The sequence below is a fragment of the Hyperoodon ampullatus genome (assembly GCF_949752795.1).
Source record: "Hyperoodon ampullatus genome assembly, chromosome: 4".
In the NCBI taxonomy this organism is placed as follows: Eukaryota; Metazoa; Chordata; class Mammalia; order Artiodactyla; family Ziphiidae; genus Hyperoodon; species Hyperoodon ampullatus.
This window is the reverse complement of record NC_136917.1, coordinates 29,952,910-29,973,581: the sequence shown is the minus strand read 5'-3', so window position 1 is coordinate 29,973,581 and position 20,672 is coordinate 29,952,910. Positions and strand designations below refer to the sequence as shown.

The 20,672-nt window shown below is 49.1% G+C and overlaps 1 protein-coding gene across 1 annotated transcript; it reads left to right on the top strand.

Moving 5' to 3' along the window:
- Positions 1 to 925: 925 nt before the first annotated feature.
- ACER1 (alkaline ceramidase 1) lies at positions 926 to 19,966 on the top strand (the record flags this gene model as incomplete). The annotated part of the gene is made up of 6 exons (XM_079703516.1): positions 926 to 1,018; positions 14,913 to 15,027; positions 15,111 to 15,252; positions 16,102 to 16,239; positions 19,026 to 19,163; positions 19,438 to 19,966. 6 exons carry the CDS (start codon positions 926 to 928, stop codon positions 19,604 to 19,606), a joined length of 795 nt encoding a protein of 264 aa, XP_079559642.1. The 3' UTR covers positions 19,607 to 19,966.
- Positions 19,967 to 20,672: the final 706 nt, after the last annotated feature.

Genomic DNA, 20,672 nt, shown 5'->3' with positions numbered 1-20,672 from the left:
TTCTATCACCAAGGATTCTAAGGGAGCTGAGCGGAGTCCATTGGGGCAGGTGTGCAGCTGTTGGCCCTAATCTGGGAAGCAGCAGCGTGGAGCCTTGGCGATGTCGAGGTAGTAAAACCTAATGGTTAGAAGCTTGGAGTCTGGGGAATTCCCTGGCAGTCCAGTGGTTAGTACTTGGCACTTTCACTACGGTGGCCCAGGTTCAATCCCTGGTTGGGGAACTAAGATCCTGCAAACCACACAGTGCGGCCAAAAATAAAAATAAAAATAAAAGAAAAAATAAATTAAAAAAAAAAAAAAAAGAAGCTCGGAGTCTGGAGCCTGTCTGTTTTCACATCTTGGTGTCATCACCTTGCATGCTCTGTGCAAATGACTTTGCTCTCTGCCTCAGTTTGCCCATCTGCAAAGTGGGGATGGCAAAGTACTCATCCAGTGTGATCATCATCATCATCACTTGATTTTTTTTAAAATATTTATTTATTTATTTGGTTGCTCTGGGTCTTAGTTGCAGCATGCGGGATCTAGTTCCCTGACCAGGGATGGAACCTGGGCCCCCCTGCATTGGGAGGGTGGAGTCTTAACCACTGGGCCACCAGGGAGGTCCCCATCACCATTACTTTAAATTACTGTTCCAAAAAACAGTCCCCCTAACTCCCACTCCTAGGGGGGCAGGGAAGGGAGGCCCCCTCCCCACTCACCCCTGCCCTGCCTGGACAGTGCCAACCCCTCTGCTTATGCCCAGGGCAGTGGCTGGCCGGCACCACACCGGGCAGGCTGTCCTGGTGCCACCAGGGAGCCGTCCAGCAGGTTTTTCCTCTCTGCCTGCTGTGGGGCACCCCACCGTTTCTTTCCGGGCCGGCCCTCTCTAGGCTCCCGTGCTCCTCTCTGCCAGCCGCAGCCAGCGGATGGCAGGCACTGCGTCAGGATGCCCAGCATCTTCGCCTACCAGAGCTCGGAGGTGGACTGGTGTGAGAGCAACTTCCAGCACTTGGAGCTGGTGGCCGAGTTCTACAACACGGTAAGGGCCGGGCGGGAGGACTCGTGGGACAGAGTCTCAGCCAACAGGGGTTCAAACCCCAGCTCCTCCACCTCCCCGCTGGGAAATCCTGCCCAAGCAGCCCGCCTCTCTGAGCCTCAGTTTGCTCATGTGTTAGGCAAGGCCTGCCTTCTGGCTTTCATTCATTAGACTGTCTTTATTAGGCGTGAGGCTCTGTGGTAGGTTTTGGAAACGCAGCAGTAACCTGGAAAAGAGCTGCCTCTGCCCTCCCAGAGCAGAGGATACGGGTACGACTCCAGGTGTCCCCAACCCAGGATGATGGTGCTGTAATGGGAGGTGCACAGGCAGCTTTTGGGAAGCCTAGAGGCAGCTCCTGAGCCATTGGTGGAGGGGTGGATCAGGGAGGGCTTCCTGGAGGAGAGGGCTGTGTCTGCCTTGTTCTCAGCTGTATCCCCAGCCCAGGGTGACCAACTCATCCCAGTATGCTGGGACTGTCCTGTTTTAGCACCATAAGTCCTGTGTCCCAGGAGACCCTTCAGTTCCAGGCAAAATAGGATGGCTGGTCATCCTTCACCCAGCCCCTGCTACCAGGACCACATTGGAAGGGCTCAAAACTCTTGGATGCCTCAACGGCAGTGGCATTTAACCGAAGCTTGAAAGATGCAAGCGACCAAAGACACGTACAGTTATCCTGTGCGGCGTGCTGGGGACACTGTGGTGAATAAGGCAGTGGGCTTGCCTTCCTGGAGCTCCCAGATTGGTGGATAATGAGGCAATGTCCTTTGCTTTGTGCCCTGCACATAGTACGTGCTCAATAAATGGTGAGCATAAATTCACACAAATAATGGCCTTTATTGAGCACTTACTGTGTGCCAGGCATTGCCCAAAACATTTTGCCTGAAATAACCTCATTTAATCTTCACCATGACATTGGGAATTAGGCAGCATGTATAGTATATAGAGTTAGTTAATCCCATTTTCCAGATTAAGAAAGAGGCATTCAGGGAGATTGAAGGATATGCCCAGGGTAACCGTGGTACTTAGAGGTGGGATTTGAACTTGGCCTATCCGGGAGAGGTGTTTTTTGGGGGGAGGGGAGCTCAGTGCCAGGTTGTTCTGACTCTGTTACCTTTGACCTCACCACTTCCCAGAGCTGGGAGGCAAGAGTTTGAGTTTCAAGGGGTCCCTGAGGTCGCCCCAGCTTTTGCTTCTCCTGAGCCAGAGATACCGACCCTTTCTGGTCCTCGGTGGCCTTCCCTATAAAATGGGAGAGGGCTGAATGTGCTGGTGCCTGGAGGCTGAGAAGAGGGTGTGGGGTTCTGGACTCCTCCTCTCTGCGTTCCCTAGCAGTCCCTGCAGTCCAGAAAGTCCCCTGTCCAGCCCACCCCACAGAAGGCACGGAGAGAGGGCTAGCTCAGATGTAGGCTGCTCCCGCATCCATGCGCTCTCATGCAAAATTCCCCTCCATGACATCCTCCTTCAACCTTTTTTTTTTTTCCTGCGCCTCAGGGATTGTGGGATCTTAGTTTCCCCACCAGGCATCGAACCCGGGCCCTGGCAGTGAAAGCACCGAGTCCTAATCACTGGACCACCAGGGAAATCCCTTTTAAAATTGGAAACATCATCCTTAGCACATGGACCACACAAAAGCCATAACATTTTCACTAATCTTTGTAGGGCTTGAGTAGATGTCAAACTACTAGACAGCTTTTAATTTTTTAGTTTTAATTTTTTAAATTTATTTATTTATTTTTGGCTGCATTGGGTCTTTGTTGCTGTGCGTGGGCTTTCTCTAGTTGCAGTGAGCGGGGGCTCCTCTTCATTGCGGTGTGCGGGCTTCTCATTGCGGTGGCTTATCTTGTTGCAGAGCACGGGCTCTAGGCTCATGGGCTCAGTAGTTGTGGCGCACGGGCTTAGTTGCTCCATGGCATGTGGGATCTTCCCGGACCAGGGCTCGAACCCGTGTCCCCTGCCATGGCAGGCAGATTCTTAACGACTGCACCACCAGGGAAGCCCTACGCAGGTTTTTAAAAGCATGCTTTTGATCTAGGTATGTCAATGAAAGACCACATATATAGCAGAAAAATTTTAAAAATCTGTTCACATGGATTTTGTCATGATCCACTTAGGAATCACAGCTCATAATTGGAAAACAGTGTTCTCTGAAGAATCTTTTGCTTTCTTGTTGATCTACGTGCAAGGAGCTCTGAGCCTGGCGTTGGAGGAAGCAGAGCCCAGCCCAACACACGGTCAGGGTATAGACGAAGGACGCACTGGAGGACTTGGCTTAGGTGTTTGGAAGAGGGCACCTAGGCGTTGGCTTTTGAAGGATGAATAGGACCTCGCCAAGTAGGGCAGGAGTCTGAGAAAGAGAGCAGAAGAGAAGAAAAGGGCGTGCTAAGTCCTGGAAGTAAAAGAGGGACAACCAGTTTGGGAAAGTATGTCTCTGTGGCTAAAATACGGGGAGAGATAAAGATGAAGTTTTCAATGCTGAGTTGGAGTGTTTGAAATTTATCCTGTATTCATTGACGGACTCATTCATTCAACAAAAGTGCTGTAAACCGACCTGTGCTGGGTGATGCCGGGGTCCCAGAGAGGCTCAGTGCCCCCAGGTTGTTGGGCTGGTGGTTCAGAATTAGAAATGGACACCCCCATAGTTAGCTCGTGGCAAAGGGAGAAAAACAGATGTGGGATGGGGAGGAACCATGGGGTGGAGCGTGAGGCCTCTGTTTGTTGAATGGGGAGGGAACCTTGATGCTTAAGAAATGAGTAAGTGTTCTCTAAGGTGTATGGGGCAAAGGAAACAGCATATGCAAAGGTCTTGAGGTGAGAGAAAAGAACTGGTAGCTTCAAGCCAACGCCCAGGCTGCCTGCCTGAGGGGGAGGAAACGAAGGAGAGAAAAAGTGCTGATGGGGTTTCCAGGGGCTAAATCAGGAAAGCAGGGCAAAAGAGTGCGTGCTGCCTCATGAGGGCACGCGGGAGCCATGGCTGACTTTGGAGCAAGAGGGGGTTGATGATCTGTGGGCGGCTGGGACACCTGGCTGCATTTCACAGTCTAACCGAGAGCCAGGAAGGGCGATCCAACAAGAGCAGAGGTCGGGGGTGTGGGAGGGGCTGGGGCAGGTGGGGCAGGGGGAGAAGTCAAGGTGTGGGCCGCTCTAGTTGGCACCTGTTTGCTTTGGCCTGGTGGCCTGCAGGTGTGGCCTCCTTCTGGGCTGCTGACAACTTAGGAGAGTTTCAAGTGGTGTGGGGAGATGTTTCAAGGCCCCCCCCCCCTCCCGCCGGCTCCCAGAGGCAGCTGTGCTGCTGAATTTCTTCCCTGGGATCCTGCCAAAGCTTCAGAAGCTCCGCATCTCATCCTCTCTAGAAAACTCCCTCTCAGATGCTCAGATTCAGAACAAAGGGATGGTGTGCCTGGCGTGGGGAACTGCATAGGAAAGGCACAGAGGTGGGGATGAGTAGGGGGAGTCTGGGGGTGGGTGGGTATCAAATAAACAGGGAGATAAGAGCGGGGAGGTTGCGTGGGAGGGTGTAGGCTGCAGTGCACACCTCTGACAGTGTCCCCACCTTCTTTTCCGACAGCCTTGGCACTGTTGGCCTCTGCAGTGTGCTAGTAACTCCAGTCTCTCTCTTCCCTGGATGCTGTGTGACCCAGGCGGGAGGCCCGCCCCTCTCTGAGCAACTGGCTGTGACCAGTAGGTCCCATGAGCTCTAAACCACACCTCCCTCTTCTGCCTTTCTCCTCCTCAAAACTCACAGCACAGCAATTAATTACAGGGACACTCTTGTATGCCAGGTCCCGCAGAACTGAGGAGGGCATGGTTCCTGCCCTCAGGGAGGAGAGATGAGATTAATTGAATAATTGCACACATGAAACTGGTGATCATACTCATGATACATCCCAGACCCAGACTCGATAGGTCCCTCTGGGCCTCTTTTCTCCTTCGGAAAAACAGGCATCGCTGATCTGCAACCTCCTGGCCTCCCGGGGCTGACGCAGGGGTCAGATTGAAATGACCCCTTTATTTCACTCTTCATTCATTGGGAATTGGTGCAGCCAGTCACTGTGTCAGCTTTGGGGATGCAGTGGTGATCAAAGCAGACAAAAATGCCTGCTCTCATGGGGCTGGTGTCCTGGGGGATGGAGGAGACAGGCAGTAAACAGGAGTCAAGAGTATAGGATGCCAGGGGGTGGTACACGCTAGGGAAGAAAAACTCATTCATTCATTCCTTTTTAAAAATAATTAATTAATTAATTAATTTTTGGCTGCGTTGGGTCTTCATTGCTGTGCTCAGGCTTCCTCTAGTTGTGGTGAGTGGGGGCTACTCTTCGTTGCGGTGCGCGGGCTTCTCATTGCAGTGACTTCTCTTGTTGCGGAGCACAGGCTCTAGGCACACGGGCTTCAGTAGTTGTGGCTCGCGGGCTCTAGAGCGCAGGCTCAGTAGTTGTGGCACACAGGCTTAGTTGCTCTGCAGCATGTGGGATCTTCCCGGACCAGGGCTCGAACCCATGTCCCCTGCATTGGCAGGCAGATTCTTAACCACTGTGCCACCAGGGAAGTCCCCATTCATTCCTTTTATTCAGCAAATATTTACTGAGTACCTGTGCAAAAAGGGGATTTCTGTGAGGTGCTAGTAATTTTTGACTCATAGGACCATGGAAAGGATGATACAGCTACTGGACATCCCTAATGTCCATCAGTGGATGAATGGATAAACACAATGTGCTCCATCCACACAATGGAATATGATTCAGCCTTAAAAAGGAGTCAAGCACTGACACATGCTACAACATCGATGAACTTTGAAAACATGATGCTCAGTGAGAGAAACCAGACCCAAAAGACCACACAGTATGCGATTCTGTTGATATGAAACATCCAGAACAGGCAAATCCACAGAGACCGAGAGTGGATTCGTGGTTTCCAAGGGCTAGGGGAAGGGAAGGGAGAGTGATTGCTAATGGGTACAGGGTTTCCTTTTGGGGTGATGAAAATGTTCTGGAATTAGCAATGATGGTTGCACAACATTTGAATAGATTATGTACACTTGAAAAGAATGAATTTGATAGTCTGTGAGTTATATTGTAATTTTAAAAATAGAGGTATTTAAAAAAAACTCACAGGGCTTCCCTGGTGGCGCAGTGGTTGAGAGTCCGCCTGCCGATGCAGGGGACACGGGTTCGTACCCCGGTCCGGGAGGATCCCACATGCCGCGGAGCGGCTGGGCCTATGAGCCATGGCCGCTGAGCCTGCGCGTCCAGAGCCTGTGCTCCACAACGGGAGAGGCCACAACAGTGAGAGGCCCGCGTACCACAAAAAAACAAAAACAAAAACAAAACACTCACAGCTCAGCACATCCTAAGCATTGAATAAGTTGAAGCTATTATTATTGTTGTTGTTAGAAGTAAGTATAACACAGAGAAATGAGAAAATTTTAATATATTAATTTTATTTGACATTAATTTTGTTAATGTCAAATAAAATAACACTGTGATCCTCATAAAATTCTTATTCTCCGCATTTTACAAATGGGGGAAATAAAGGCTCAGAGAGGGTACATTTCCTTCCCAGGGTTGCACAGCATGTGACTTGCAAGCGTGTGAATGCTGGGAGTGCCAGAGTGAAACCCCGACCAGCTAGTCTCAGAGTCTCTCACTTACCCACCACGCTGTGAGGCCACTCAGTTACTGAGTGATTAACAATGTCGTGTGCCTCTTAATTCATGCAAGTAGGTCCCATGTGGAGAGGGACTGTGGCTGGTGCTCCGTGCCCCCAGCCCAGCACTTACACTCATGTGCATGAGTGGAATGGATGCATATGGTGGTCCTCGGCAGGTGACAGGGCCAGGGGTGGGTGGTGGGAGCTTGAGCTTTGGCACTGGGGAGAAAGAGAAAGGGGAGGTTTGGCCATGTTTTTTGTTTTATTTTTAAATTTTTTGCTGTAGTTGATTTACAATGTTGTATTAGTTTCTGGTGTACAGCAAAGTGATTCAGATATATATATATATATATATACTTAGATATATACATATATATAAAAAGAATATATACTCTTTTTCTTTTCTTTTTTTTTTTGGCTGCTCCATGCAGCTTGTGGGATCTTAGTTCCCCGACCAAGGATTGAACCCGGGGCCCCGGCAGTAAGAGTGCGGAGTCCTAACTACCGGACCACCAGGGAATTCCCTTTTTCATGTTCTTTTCCATTATGGTTTATTATAGGATATTGAGTATAATTCCCTGTGCTGTACAGTAGGACCTTGTTGTTTATCTATTTTATATTCAGTAGTGTGCATCTGTTCATCTCAAACTGTAATTTATCCCTCCCACCCCCGGCCATGTTTCTTGATTTGACTGAGTCACCAAAGTTTTCTTGAGTGCATGCCAGCCTACTGGGTGCCCAGTGTGATAGGCTTTGGGGACACAGCTGGGGATAAAACAGGTGTTTCCTGTCCTCATGGAAGTCACAGTCCGGTGGGGAGGGCAGAGATGATAAAGCAGTAAACAGTGAAATCAATGGAATCCTTAAGTGAAGCGGTGCCTCAGGAGAGAAGCTGTGTGTGGAGTGGGTGGTGCAGGCTGTGTGGTTTTAGCCCAGGGTGTTTGGGGTAAATGAGAAAAAGGCTGAGGTGAGGCGTCTACTCAGGTCAATCCCCTTCCTTCCTTGCTTCCTTCCTTTCTCCTTCTCCCCACCTTCCCTCCATCTCTCCCCCTTTTCCTCCTTCCAGTCCTAAGGATCCAGCCACATACACTTACCAGACGTCCTGCTGGGTATGGGTGATCAAAACATCAAAGCATTCTAGAATAATAGTCACCCCATGGTACACAGCACATGCATCAGACACGTGCATTATTGACACGTATTCTTTGCATGCATTATTCGCTACAAAAATTCACTGAGCACCTACTGTGTGTTAGGCACTGTCCTAGACACCTGGGGTTTGCAGCAGTGAACAAAACTGCCAACCCCCCTGGTCCCATGGCACTCAGTTCTCGAATCCTCACCATGGCGCTCAGAGATAGGGCCTCCGTTTTATAGAGGAGGAAAATAAAGCATAGAGCATCCCCCAGACTCTGACTGGATGCACCGTAAAGGCAGTGACTTTGTTTTCAGGCACTGGTAAGGTCCTTGAGCACATAGTATGTACTGAAGGAATGATTGTTGAGCAAATGAATGAATGAATGAAAGTGAAGTCACCTGCTGGGGCTGGGACCCAAGGAATCCAGCTCACCTGTGTCCAGAGCTCAGGACTGGCCACGATCTCGGGCGGGTACCTTGCCTGCCTCTCTGAGTCTGGGTAGGAACGGTGGTTGGGAAATGCGGGGGCCCAGCCCCAGAGGGCAGAGAGGGAGACGCTGGTGTCAGGGTGGTCTCTGATTCTATCAGAAAGCCCGGCGCCATTCAGAGCCCATTAGTTCTAGGCGTTGCCCGTTGCTCTGTCCTCATTCTGCACACTCAGGGACGTTATTGAGAACACCTCTCTTCATCCTGCAGGCCACTTAGCATGGAGCATTGATACCAACCACAAGCCTGTTATTATTATCTCCTTCAGCAGTAACAAGAGCAGCAGCAGCCTTTGCTATTTCTTGAGCCAAAACTATGTCCCTGGCGAAGTACCTTTTCAATGCCTGGCCTCATGCGTACCCCGCCCCCAACAACCTTCCTGGTAGCATTGATGATCCTCTCCTACTTCACTGGTACAGGAAAGGGGGACCCAGAGACACTAGATCACACAGCCAGGAAGCAGGGAGCCCCCTCTTCATCTTCACCACCCATCTAGTCCTCCAATCTTTCAAAGCAGGGGCTCAAAGCAAACTTCGGAGTCCCCCAGAGCTGTGCAACCTCAGAGAAATCACTCCACCTCTCTGAGACTCAAGCTCCCCATTGCCAAGCAAGAACTAGAAAGTTGGACCTTGAGGGGATGTGCTAGGATTAAGAACAATCTGTAAAGTCAGGCTGTCAATAGATTGGAAAGTGACAGTTGTAGCGCCTTCTCTTCAGAACTTTCTAGATGCAAGACCCTCTGCCAAGTGTTTTCATGTGTGTGACAGGTGATCCACCTGAATTATTTTGAGATCCAGCCAACAGGATTTATTGAGCACCTACTATATTCTGGTTCCTGAGGTTATAATGGAGAAGGGGGAAGCCACAGTCCCCATTCTCAAAGCCAGGCTTCGGGGGAGAGCCAGGCGGTTCCAGAACAGCCAGACAAGTGTCAGGAAAGTGGGATGGCACAGGGGCACAAAGGAAGGCCACCTGACCCTGCCTTGGGGGATTAGGAAGGCTTAAGGAGAATGTGATGCCCAGGTTAAAGGCGGAGTAGTTGGCCTGGCGAAGAGGGGTAAGTGGGAATGAGAGTGTTCCAGGCAGTGGGAACAGTATATGTGAACTCCTGGAGGTTAAAGTATGGCTCATTCAGAACTGAGTTATTCCTTCCACCCAGATTATAAAGTTGAAGGTGGAGAAAGGTGAGTTATGGAGGGAGTTTATAAGCCAAGCTTAAGAATCTGGATTTTATAGATGAGAGTCACAGATGTGTTTTACGTGGAGGCTTAACAGTTTGGGAGGCTAGATGGCTCAGCATCTTCAGGCATGCCTGATTTGCCCAAGGGCTGCCGTTTGGTTGAAGGCAGAGGGAACATCAGATTTGTTTGGGGTTTTGCCCATTCAGTATCCATGGCCCCATTTTCCCTTCATCAACCACCTGGTTATGGTCTCGGTGGGATGGTCAATCAAGGTGGTCTCCCTCCTCTGGCCAAGGATGGGACGTGGCCCAGGCTACAGTCTCCAGAATTTGAAGCTTGGGCTTGGACAGAAGGACTGGACACAGGTGTTTTCATTCATACCCAAAATTGCCCCCTGAAGAGATTGTCCATTAGAGGGTCAAAGCTGTTCTGGTTTCTGGTTTTCCTTGTCCTCTGCAATTCCTTTGATTAATGAGCTCCCCATAATAAATGAATGAATGAATGAACGAATGAACGAATGAATTATTTGGTTAATTAAATAAGTAACCCCCCCCACACACACATTTATATTTATAGTGTAAGTTCACCAGAATCATTTTCTGTTGCTTGCTACCAAAGAACCCTAGCTAATATTACCAATGCTGATGGGTTTGTTGGATTCAGGCAATAGAAAGGTAGCTTAAGCAAAAACCAAAACAAAGAAACAAACCAAAGGGGGGCAGAGGAGGAGAAAGAAGGCATTGGAAAGATTGTGGGATATCTTAGAAAATGGAAAGAAGAGTTGTTTTGGGAAGGCTGGGACCCAGGGTAGGTGTGCAGGATTCAGCGGAAGGGCAAATACTACCCTTGAGTATTTGCTTTTCTTTTCTCACCCTTGTCTTCTCGTGGGTGGCAAGATGGTTGCCATATTTTAAACATCATGACAATATCCCAGGGCCTCTTTAGAGAGTTGCCAATGGCGCAACACAATTATGGTGACTCCCAGGCTTTGTGTCTGCTCCAAGTTTCAAATTCCCCAAAGAAAAGTCTGATATCCTGCTTTGGGATAGGTGTCTATTCCAGTGGGGTAGGGTCTCATGATACAAACAGGTCGGGGGTGTTCTGTGTTCTGGGGTAGCCACTGTGAACTGGGTGACCCACCTGGAGATGTGTTTGACCCTGTCCATTGACAAACACCAGAGAACTTGGCATGGAAAACAAGGACATAGGTGGGACCATGGGCTGGGAAACCAGTTTGCCAAGGCTGGGTTCTCAAACTGTGACCTTTGAGCTGGTTCTACCATTGCCCCAGGAGAACTGTGGACTTTCCTGGAATCAGGAGGCCTCCTGTCTTGGGAACCTGTACAGGTGCCCAGGACCTAGGCTAGTAGATGCTGACATTGTATCCGGTGAATGATTTTCCCCACACCCACCACTGTGCCCTGTATTTTTGAGTCAGCATCGTTAATACTGGGGTTCTGAAAAATAACAGAGCATCCTAGTTAGGAGGGTGCTGTTTCTTCACCTTCTAAGATGGAATGCAGACAATTTAGGAGACCTTTACAAGGGGAAGATTTTTGGGGGGAGGAAAGGGTATCATTGAGTGAGCAAGCTGGTTGACCTCAAATTGGCAGGTGGATTGAGACCATGAGAACACCTGTTTCTGAGCCCGTGTGAGATACTCACTGTGACCCCAACATATCTGGGGGAGACTTGGAGGGGCATCGAAGTCCTGCATCAGCAGTTGGGGGACTTTGAGCCACTGAAATTCTGGTGCAAATGTTCTTGTGACCTTAATTGTATTTATGAGTCCAGTGAGGTTTGGGGACCTTTGGGTCAACAGCGGGAAGAGGCAGGTGGTGTTATGCATATGTCAGAAATGCAGAGATGGCAGGTTAAGGGATTGAAGTTACCTTCTCAAGGCTCCACAGTTAATGAGCAAGGGAACATGTATCCAATCCCACACCACTTGGATCCCAAAGCTTGTTCACTGGAATGCTTTGGTTTCAAATAAAACACCAACTAAAACAGCTTAAATAGAAAGGACAGTATCTTTTTTTTTTAAATGGAAGTTGGAGGTAGATGGTTCCAGAATAGATTAACTCAGAGCCCAACATCATCAGGCTACTTGGTTCTTCCCATCTTTCTTCTCTGCTATCCCTGGAGAAGTGGTCCTCAAAATATTGTCCAAGTACCACCTGCTTGGTGTCCTTGAGACCCTTTCAGGGTTTCCTCAAGGTCAAAATTATTTTCATAATAATATTAAGGTATTATTTGCCTTTTCCCACTCTGATTCTCTCACGAGGGTACGATGGAATCTTCCAGAGGCTGCATGACGTGTGATGACATCATCTATCTGATGGCCAAACGAATGTGGGCTTGTGTAGTCACGTGTCTTGAAAGTTTTGGGGTTTTAGTTTCTAATAAGGTAAATATTGATAGATGTAACTCACACAAGCAAAAGCTCTTCAGGGTCCTCAGTAATTTTTTTTTAAATTTATTTAATTTATCTATTTTTGGCTGCATTGGGTCTTTGTTGCTGTGCACAGGCTTTCTCTAGTTGCAGCGAGCGGGGGCTACTCTTTGTTGTGGTGTGCAGGCTTCTCATTGCGGCGGCTTCTTTTGTTTTGGAGCACGGGCTCTAGGAGTGCAGGCTCAGTAGTTGTGGCATGTGGGCTCAGTAGTTGTGGCTCATGGGCTCTAGAGCACAGGCTCAGTAGTTGTGGTGCACGGGCTTAGTTGCTCCACTGCATGTGGGATCTTCCCGGACCAGGGCTCAAACCCGTGTCCCTGCATTGGCAGGCGGATTCTTAACCACTGTGCCACCAGGGAAGCCCCTCAGTAATATTTAAGAATATAAGAAGTTCTCGAAACCAAAATGTTTGAGACCACTGTCCTCAAGTATTTGTTTTTGCTGTCAACCTTGTTTCCTCATGGTTGCAAAATGGCTGCCGCATCTGAAACATCACAACAATCTCCAAAGGCCTTTTCACTCAGTCTGATTTCTGTAAAGAGAAATTTCCCAGAAGCCCCTCATCAGATCTTCCATCATGTTTCATTGGCCAGAATTATCTCACACATTCATTCCTTAACCAATCCTTAGCAATAGGGATGATCTATGCCCTGGGGCTAAATCCTGCCTCCCTAAAAGCCATGTCTTCCTGATGCCTGAACAAAATTCTGGTTTATTTAACAAGGAAGAAAGGGGGTATCTATAAAAGTCCAGCTGCTGTAGCAGAGACCCAAAATAATAATGGTTTAATGAAGATAGAAATTTGTTTCTCTCTTACATAACGTCCAATCATAAGCTCCTCAGGGCTGGTGTGAGAGCTTTGGGGTACCAGAGATCCAGCCTCCTTCTATATGGTTGTTTTCCCATCTCTAGGCCATTGCTGTCATCTGTGTGGCCCACCACACCTGCATCCCAGTAGAAAGGGATTAAGGGGAAGGCACACCCCTTCCCTTTAAGAAGACAACCTAGAAGCTGTACTTATGTCTTGTGCCCATGTCTTACTGGCCAGAACTCAGTCACACGGCTGTGTGGAGCTGCAAGGGAATCTGGGAAATGTAGTCTTTAGCTCGGTGGCCTTGTTACATAGAAGAAGGAGAGAATCAGATTAGCTTGTGCCCTTTGTTATTCCCCTTTGCCTCCCAAGAAGGATGTGTCTTCCTAATACTGAACCAAATCAGTCTGGTTAAGGAGGAAGAAGGGAGGATGGTTGTTGAGTGCTCAGTTCCCACTGTCTGCCATAACTGCCATATTCTTAGTGGTCATTGTTAGTTATTTGAATCATGTCTTATTATCAAACATCGATAGAGGTCTATGAAGCAATTTCTGCTTCTGTGATAAACAGCACTCTGATTCTTCTCTCAAGAAACTCATGTGGGATCTCGCTTCAAATCCTGGATTATCCAGTTCCTGGCTGGGTGACCTGGGCTGGACCATTTGACCACTCTGAGAATCAGTATCTTCTTCTATGGTGTGGTGATGCACAACCTACCTGGAAGGGTTGTTTTGAGGATGAGAAAAGATTCTGGGAATAATAAACCTTGCCTGGGCCCCAGAACATTGTGAATGTCTACTTATAAGGACGCAAATCACTAATCCACAGACAACATAGCTGTGCCATCATGGGGTTCTGGACAAGGCATAGCTGTGCGGTACCAGCTGGCCTCCATGCACCTTTCTCCTCTCCTACCCCAGCCCACAGTAATATTTCCTCTTTGTCTCAGCTAGCTAATGTTGCATAACAAATCACCCTAAAGTTTAGTGGCTTGAAACAATGACCACTTATTTATTTATTTATTTTTGCTCATGAATCAGTAAGCTGGGTAGGGTTTGGCAGGGACAGCTCATCTATGTTCCACTTGGCAACTGTTGGTGTGACTTGAAGCGGGGAAGGGGACTGGAATCATCTGAAGGTTCATTCACTTCTGTGTGTGGTAGCTGGGCTGGGAAGAGTCAAACTTCTGGGGACTGGAATAGCTGGGGCTCCTCCAGCATCTCTCTCGATCTCTCTGTGGTCTCTCCACATGGTCTCTCCAGCATGGCAGCTTTAAGGGTACCCCGTCTTCTTGCATGGTGGCTAGAGTACACACATTTTTTTTTTTTTTTTTGCGGTATGTGGGCCTCTCACTGTTGTGGCCTCTCCCGTTGCGGAGCACAGGCTCCGGACACGCAGGCTCAATGGCCATGGCTCACGGGCCAAGCCGCTCTGCGGCATGTGGGATCCTCCCAGACCGGGGCACGAACCCGTGTCCCCTGCATCGGCAGGCGGACTCTCAACCACTGCGCCACCAGGGAAGCCCTGCATGGTGGCTAGAGCTCCAATGTCTCGTGCTCTGAGATAGCGACCATCAGGTAGAAGCCACAGTACTTTGTTTGACCCAACCTCAGAAGTCATGCCCCATCACTTCTGCTTCCTGTTGTTTTTTAGAAGCAAGTCACTAGGGTATTGCATTGTCTTTCCTTGTCTACAAAGCCAAGGCCAGCTCATGACCACCAAGTTTGCATTTCAGTCCACAAGACGTAGAGTGCAAGCCTTAAGCTGCTTCTTAAGGACTGACCTGGAAGCAATAGATTCATTTACATTCCTATCCCATTGGCTAGACCAGGTCCCAAGGCCACAGTGAGCTGCAAGGAAGGCTGGGATATGTAGTCTTTCGTTGAGTAGTTGGACGCCCAGCTCAAACTTGGGGAACGCTATTGCCGAAAGGAAAATGTGAAAAGTTAGTAGATAGACTTTGCCACGTGCATTGAATGAATGAATGAACCCATAGAATAATGGATGGAGTTATGGATCTACTGATGACTGGTTGGCTGTTAAGGTCAGCTGAAAGATGGATAGACCCTGGGTTGATTAACTGCCTGAAAGGTGGTAGGTGACCGACTGGGTAATGACTAAGGGCAGCCCCCCTCCTCCTCCTCTGTCTGACAACACCCTCCCCATATTTCCCCCTTCCTTCTCCAGTTCAGCAATGCCACCTTCTTCATCTTTGGGCCTCTCATGATGTTTCTGATGCACCCATATGTCCAGAAACGTTCCCGCTACATTTATGTCATCTTCATCCTCTTCATAGTCGTAGGTAGGTGGGGGGCTGGGACAGTGGGGTAGTGGGGGTGGGAAGGGACAATTCCCTTGACCACCTGCCTTTGTCTTTTGCTCCAGGTCTCTTCTCTATGTACTTTCACATGACACTCAGCTTCCTGGGCCAGATGCTGGATGAGATCGCTATTCTGTGGCTGCTGGCCAGTGGCTACAGCATATGGATGCCTCGCTGCTACTTTCCTGCCTTCCTAGGGGAGAACAGGTGGGGCGAGGGCCGGTCCTCTGTCGATCTTGCTGGAGCCCACCTATCCTCTGGGTCCCCTGCCCTGGCCCTCTTGGGGTGTTTGGAATCCTTCCCCTCAACACCCCAGGACTTTTTCCTGACCCTGCCTGATCTAACTGGACTTCCAGGGACCCCTCTTCTGAGTGTACTTGCGACCCCTGGAAGTCCTTCCCTTATCCTACTGCTTATTTGGAATTCTTCCTCTGATCCCACCTGGATAGCTGGGACTTTCTCCAGACCCTGTCTGAACTTACTACGGGGTCCCCAGAACCCCATGCCTAAGCTTACCTGGGGCCCAGAGACCTCTTCCCTGAGCCTGTCACCTGGGTTCCCTGGAATCTTTCATTGGATCCTCCTGGGCCCCTTTTTTTGACCTCAAGACCCATCTGAATCTCTCTCCTGACCCTGTGTGACCCACTTGAGCCTTCCAGGACCCCTCTCCTAATAGCCACTGGGACCCCTGTAGTTCCTTCCTTAATTCCACCTGGCTCACCTGAATCCTTCGCCTGAACTCACCTGGGCTCTGGAACCCTCTTCTAACCTAAGCCCCCTTGAGCTTCCCTGAGACCCCCTTGTCATTCTACCCATCTCCTACCCCGGGACCCCCTTCGGACCCTGCCTGTGCCCACCTGGGTTCCCTGGGAAATTTCATGTGATCCTCCTGGGACCCCTGAGACCTTTTACTGAGCCCACCTGGGGGTCTTAAGACCATTTTCTGAGCTTTCCTTTTCTCATCCATCTTTGCCACAAGAGCGCCCTATGGCTCTGCCTAAACCCCACAGGAACACCCCCCAACCACCCCCCACGGCTGAGCCCTTCTCTTCCCAGGCCCCAGTACATCTGCCTGGTCATCACCGCCACCGTGGTCAGTACCTTCCTGTCCTTCCTGAGGCCCACAATCAACGCGTACGCCCTCAACAGCATTGCCCTGCACATCGTCTACATCGTGGCCCAGGAATATAAAAAGTGGGTGGTGGCTGCAGGTGCCCGGGGAGGGGGCTCCCCTTTCCCTTCCAAGGACCACGCCCCCACCCCCCACCAAAAAAACCCACAACACCTCACTGTGTTAAAGAGGCGATGTCCCTTCCCCAAGATCATTCACCAAATAGGGGCAGGACCGGGATTTGAACCTAAGGCTGTCTCTGACTGCAGAGTTTGTCCCTTTTATTCTGAAAACCCTCAAACACACATACAAGTGGAGAGCATGGTATCACAAACTTCCATGTGCCCATTAACCAGCCCCAACAAACATTAGCATTTTGCTGACCTGCGTTCTATATTCCCCCCAGATTTCATATAATGTCACCCATTCATTGTTCAGGGTTTCACTCACCTGATAATTATTATTTGTAACCCATACTAGGTCTTAGCAGGCTAGAGAGGGGACTCTCAAATGGGGCCATTTGAGGAGAGTTGAATAAAGCGTTTCTTTACAAAGGAGAGGGCAGACTGTAGGAAAATCACCAGGGATCATTTAGAAGCTCTGTGTTAATAACAGTGGGATTCTATGATCATCGGGAGACCTGGGATGGGGAGTGATGGGAGGGAGTGATTGCAAGAATCTGGAAGGAGAGAGCTAGCAGAGGGGGGTCTCCTTGGCAGGAGCTGTGGCCTCCAGTTGTTGGTTGCAGCCAGCCTGAGCCAATCCCACAGGGAGGTTGTGTGGACCAAATCCAGGGGCTCCCTTGTCCTTGGGCTTCCAGTTGGGTTGGCCAATGGTTTCCAGTTGGGTTGACCAATGGGGAGCCCCAGTAGGGAACCAGAGGGTGGATGAAGGATACTGTTGGAATATTTATTTCATGGTCCACATAGCTTAGCTCCCCTGCCCCTGCTGCCCCCTGAGGCACAGGGCAGAGTGGAGAAAGGCAGGGAAGGATCTAGAGGGACGAATAGAAGATCCTTCCTTAAAATAGCATCTAATACCCATTTTGCACTGAACTTTCCTCAGTTTCCCAAAGACATCTTTTTACACCTGGTCTTGTTTAAATCAGAAGGCAAACACAGTCTGTCAGACCTTCTTTATTCCATAGCAGTCCCTCCCTCCCTCCCTCCCTCCCCCTCCCCCTCCCCCTTTCTTCACGCCTCTGATTTGATAACAGAAACTCTATCATTTGTCCTGTACAACATCCTGCATTATGGATTTGGCCGACTGATTCCTGTGATTTCTTCCTTTCTTTTCTTTTCTTTCTTTTTCTTTCCTTCTTTCTTTCTTTCTTTCTTTTTCTTTCTTCTTTTTTCCTTCTTTCTTTTTTATTTCCTGAAAATTAATAGATCTAGATTTAAGTTTAATTTTTTCATTTCATGTGTGGCACTGGGTGCTGCTTGTTCCAGCCAATTAAGACCCCATGATGAATGGTTGTCCCACGTTTAGTGCCATTAAGATTGATCAGTAGATTCGGATGTTGTCATCCACACCCTTCATTGTAAAGTTTTCTACTGACCTTTCCCCTGATGACTCCAGCAGCTGTTTCATGCCGTCTCCATCCGTGCAAAAGGGTGATTTTCAGATTCTATTATTCCTTCTGCATTGATTATCTGGAGTTCATCCATCCAGATAGAAGGACTTTTGCTCATCAACCTTGAAATACAGTTTGGACAGGAAAGACAGGATAGGGCACTGATTCTTTCCCTTTTAAAAATCAATTTCTAGAGCAATGAGTTGGTGCCTTAGCCATCTCTAGTAAGGACCAATGAAGTGGTTTTTTCTTTAAGTATTATTATGAACTCATGGGTGTTTATATCTCTGAAGTGTTTCGATCCATTGCAGTCACTATCCTATATTTTTAACTTTTTATTTTGAAATAATTACAGGCTCAGAGCAAGTTGCAAAAATAGTACAGAGTCCTGTGTACCCTTTACCCAGATTCCCCCCTGCTCCCCCAATGGCAGCATCATATGTAACCACAGTCCAGCCTCAAAAAGGAGGAAATTAACAATGGGACAATACTGTTAACTAGAGCACAGACTTTATTCAGAGTTCACTAATTTTAATTTTTCTTTTTTTGGCCACACTGCCCAGCATGCGGAATCTTAGTTCCCTGACCAGGGATCGAACCTGTGCCCCCTGCAGTGGAAGCGCAGAGTCCTAACCACTGGACCTCTGGGGAATTCCTTAGATTTCACCAATTCTTATGATTTTTTTTGGTGTTCAAACTGTCCCATTTTAGGCTAGCAGGGCTTGTGCTTTTACCATAAAGGAGTTACTGCCTCATTAATCCCTGATAAGCTGTTTCCTAAGGGACAATGGGTTAGCTCTGTTGTTTGGGAAACACAGATTCTAATCTTCAGTTGTCCTGAGACATGGCCTCAGAGAATACACCCTCCCACACATAGACACATATTCTCATAACCACACAGACATAAATTCTCATGCACCGACCCACAGGGGCACACACACTTACACCCCAAAACACAAACACGGAAAACCTTGTTGGTTATGGGTTCTGCATTCTGACAAACCTGAATCAGACCCCACTTACCAGCTGTGTAACCTTGGGGTGGGGCTGGGACATACTTAATCTCACGTGCCTCAGTTTTCTCATCTACAAAATGGGAATAATAGCATTGTTGTGAGGACCTGGCATCTTGTAAGTGCTCAGCAAGTGTTAGCACAGATCTGGCCCTCTCCCCCTCTTGCCCCCTTGATCCTTCCCTCCTCCCAGCCTCATCTCCTTGGATGGAGGAGTTTCCCATCAGCTCCTTTGGGCCCTACTAGCTGAGTCAGGCTCTGATCTCCCTCCTTCCCTCCTTAGGACCAGTAATAAGGAGCTTCGGCATCTAATTGAGGTCACCATGGTTTTATGGGCTTTTGCGTTTACTAGCTGGATCGGTGACCGCTTGCTTTGCAGTTTCTGGCAGTGGATTAATTTCTCCTACCTGCACAGCATCTGGTAAGCATTTGCCCTGTGGTCTTGGGCCCTAGAAGCAGAAAATCTCAGATGCCAGAGCTTGGAGCAGGAGCCTGGGGGCAGAGTGGGGAGGGACAGATACTGGGATGTGTGTGTGTATGTATGTCTGTGTGTGTTGGGGGACAGTGTAGTCAGGAGATCAGGTCCAGGAGGTCCTTTGGGATGGTCAGGATCCATGAGAGGTAGGGAGAGGTGGGGATGGGGTCATCAAACTGGCTGCAGGGGCATCTTGTCCCCTCATCACCCTGTCACATAGGCATGTACTCATCAGCATCACCTTCCCCTGTGGCATTGTCACCATGGCCATGGTGGATGCCACGTATGAGATGCCGGACAAAACTCTCAAAGTCTGCTACTGGCCTCGGGACACTTGGCCCATGGGGCTGCCCTATGTGGAGATCAGTGATGACAACAAGAGCTGCTGAGGTCCGCCAGCTTCTTGACCACCCAGCCACCTGCGTCTTGAGGACAGAAACCTGAATGGGGAGACTGAGAGACACTTGCAGTTCCACCCTCCAGCTCCATTTCCCCATCCTCCTGGTCCTCTGTGGCCCCATCCCGAGGCAGGGGATGGACTTCACAACCTCTCTGTGCTGTAGTCTGATGACCCTGGGCGGCTGCCTGGCAGAGCTCCCCTCCACAACCTGCCTCTGTTCTCTTTCACTTCCTCTCCTGGGTTCACTGTTGTCACATGACCAGGCTGGATGACCTGGTGCTGTGGTTCTGTGGCAGCCACTGGGAATGAGCTCAGGCTGGGGCTTGGTCCCCGGGCACCTTATAAAGAGTGGCGGTCACTATGAGACTCTTTGGACCTGTCTTTGGCTGTGCAATGTCACTGGTACTTGGGGGGCAACCCAGAGAAGGGACATGTTTTCCAGTCACCTCATTCTACACTCACACATGCGTGCAGAGACCTCACAGATCCTCACACAGGCTCACACGGGCTCCCATGGACTTCTGGGGTTGACAGCAGAGCAACTTGGAGGCCGGGACTGGGTGATTTGGGTGCTGTTGGGGCACGGGCATCAGTACGGGAGCTGCAGTGGCTGGTACAGGCTCTCAAAGTGAGGGGAGAAGGGGAGGGTGATTTCCATGGTGGTTAAGAGCCCAGGGCTTGGAGTCAGGCAGATGTAAGTTCGAATTCTGCTCCACCATCTCCTACTTGTATCATCCGGGGTAAGCGATTTTTTCCTGCCTCTGAAGTTCAAGGACCTTGTCTGTAAAACATTCCTTCCTTCCTGGGATTTCTGTGTAGATAAAACAAGATAACATATAAAGTGCTTAGCATGGAGTCTGGCAAACATCCATCCATCTACTCATTCTGTAATTTATCCATCCATTTATACACCCATCCATCTTTTGAACTGTCCATTGAACTATCCATATAGCTATCCTTTAATTTACTCATCCACTAATTTATTCCTTCATTTGTCCATCCTTTTATCTGTTATCTATCTTTTTTATCTACTGCTTATTCATTAATGTATGATC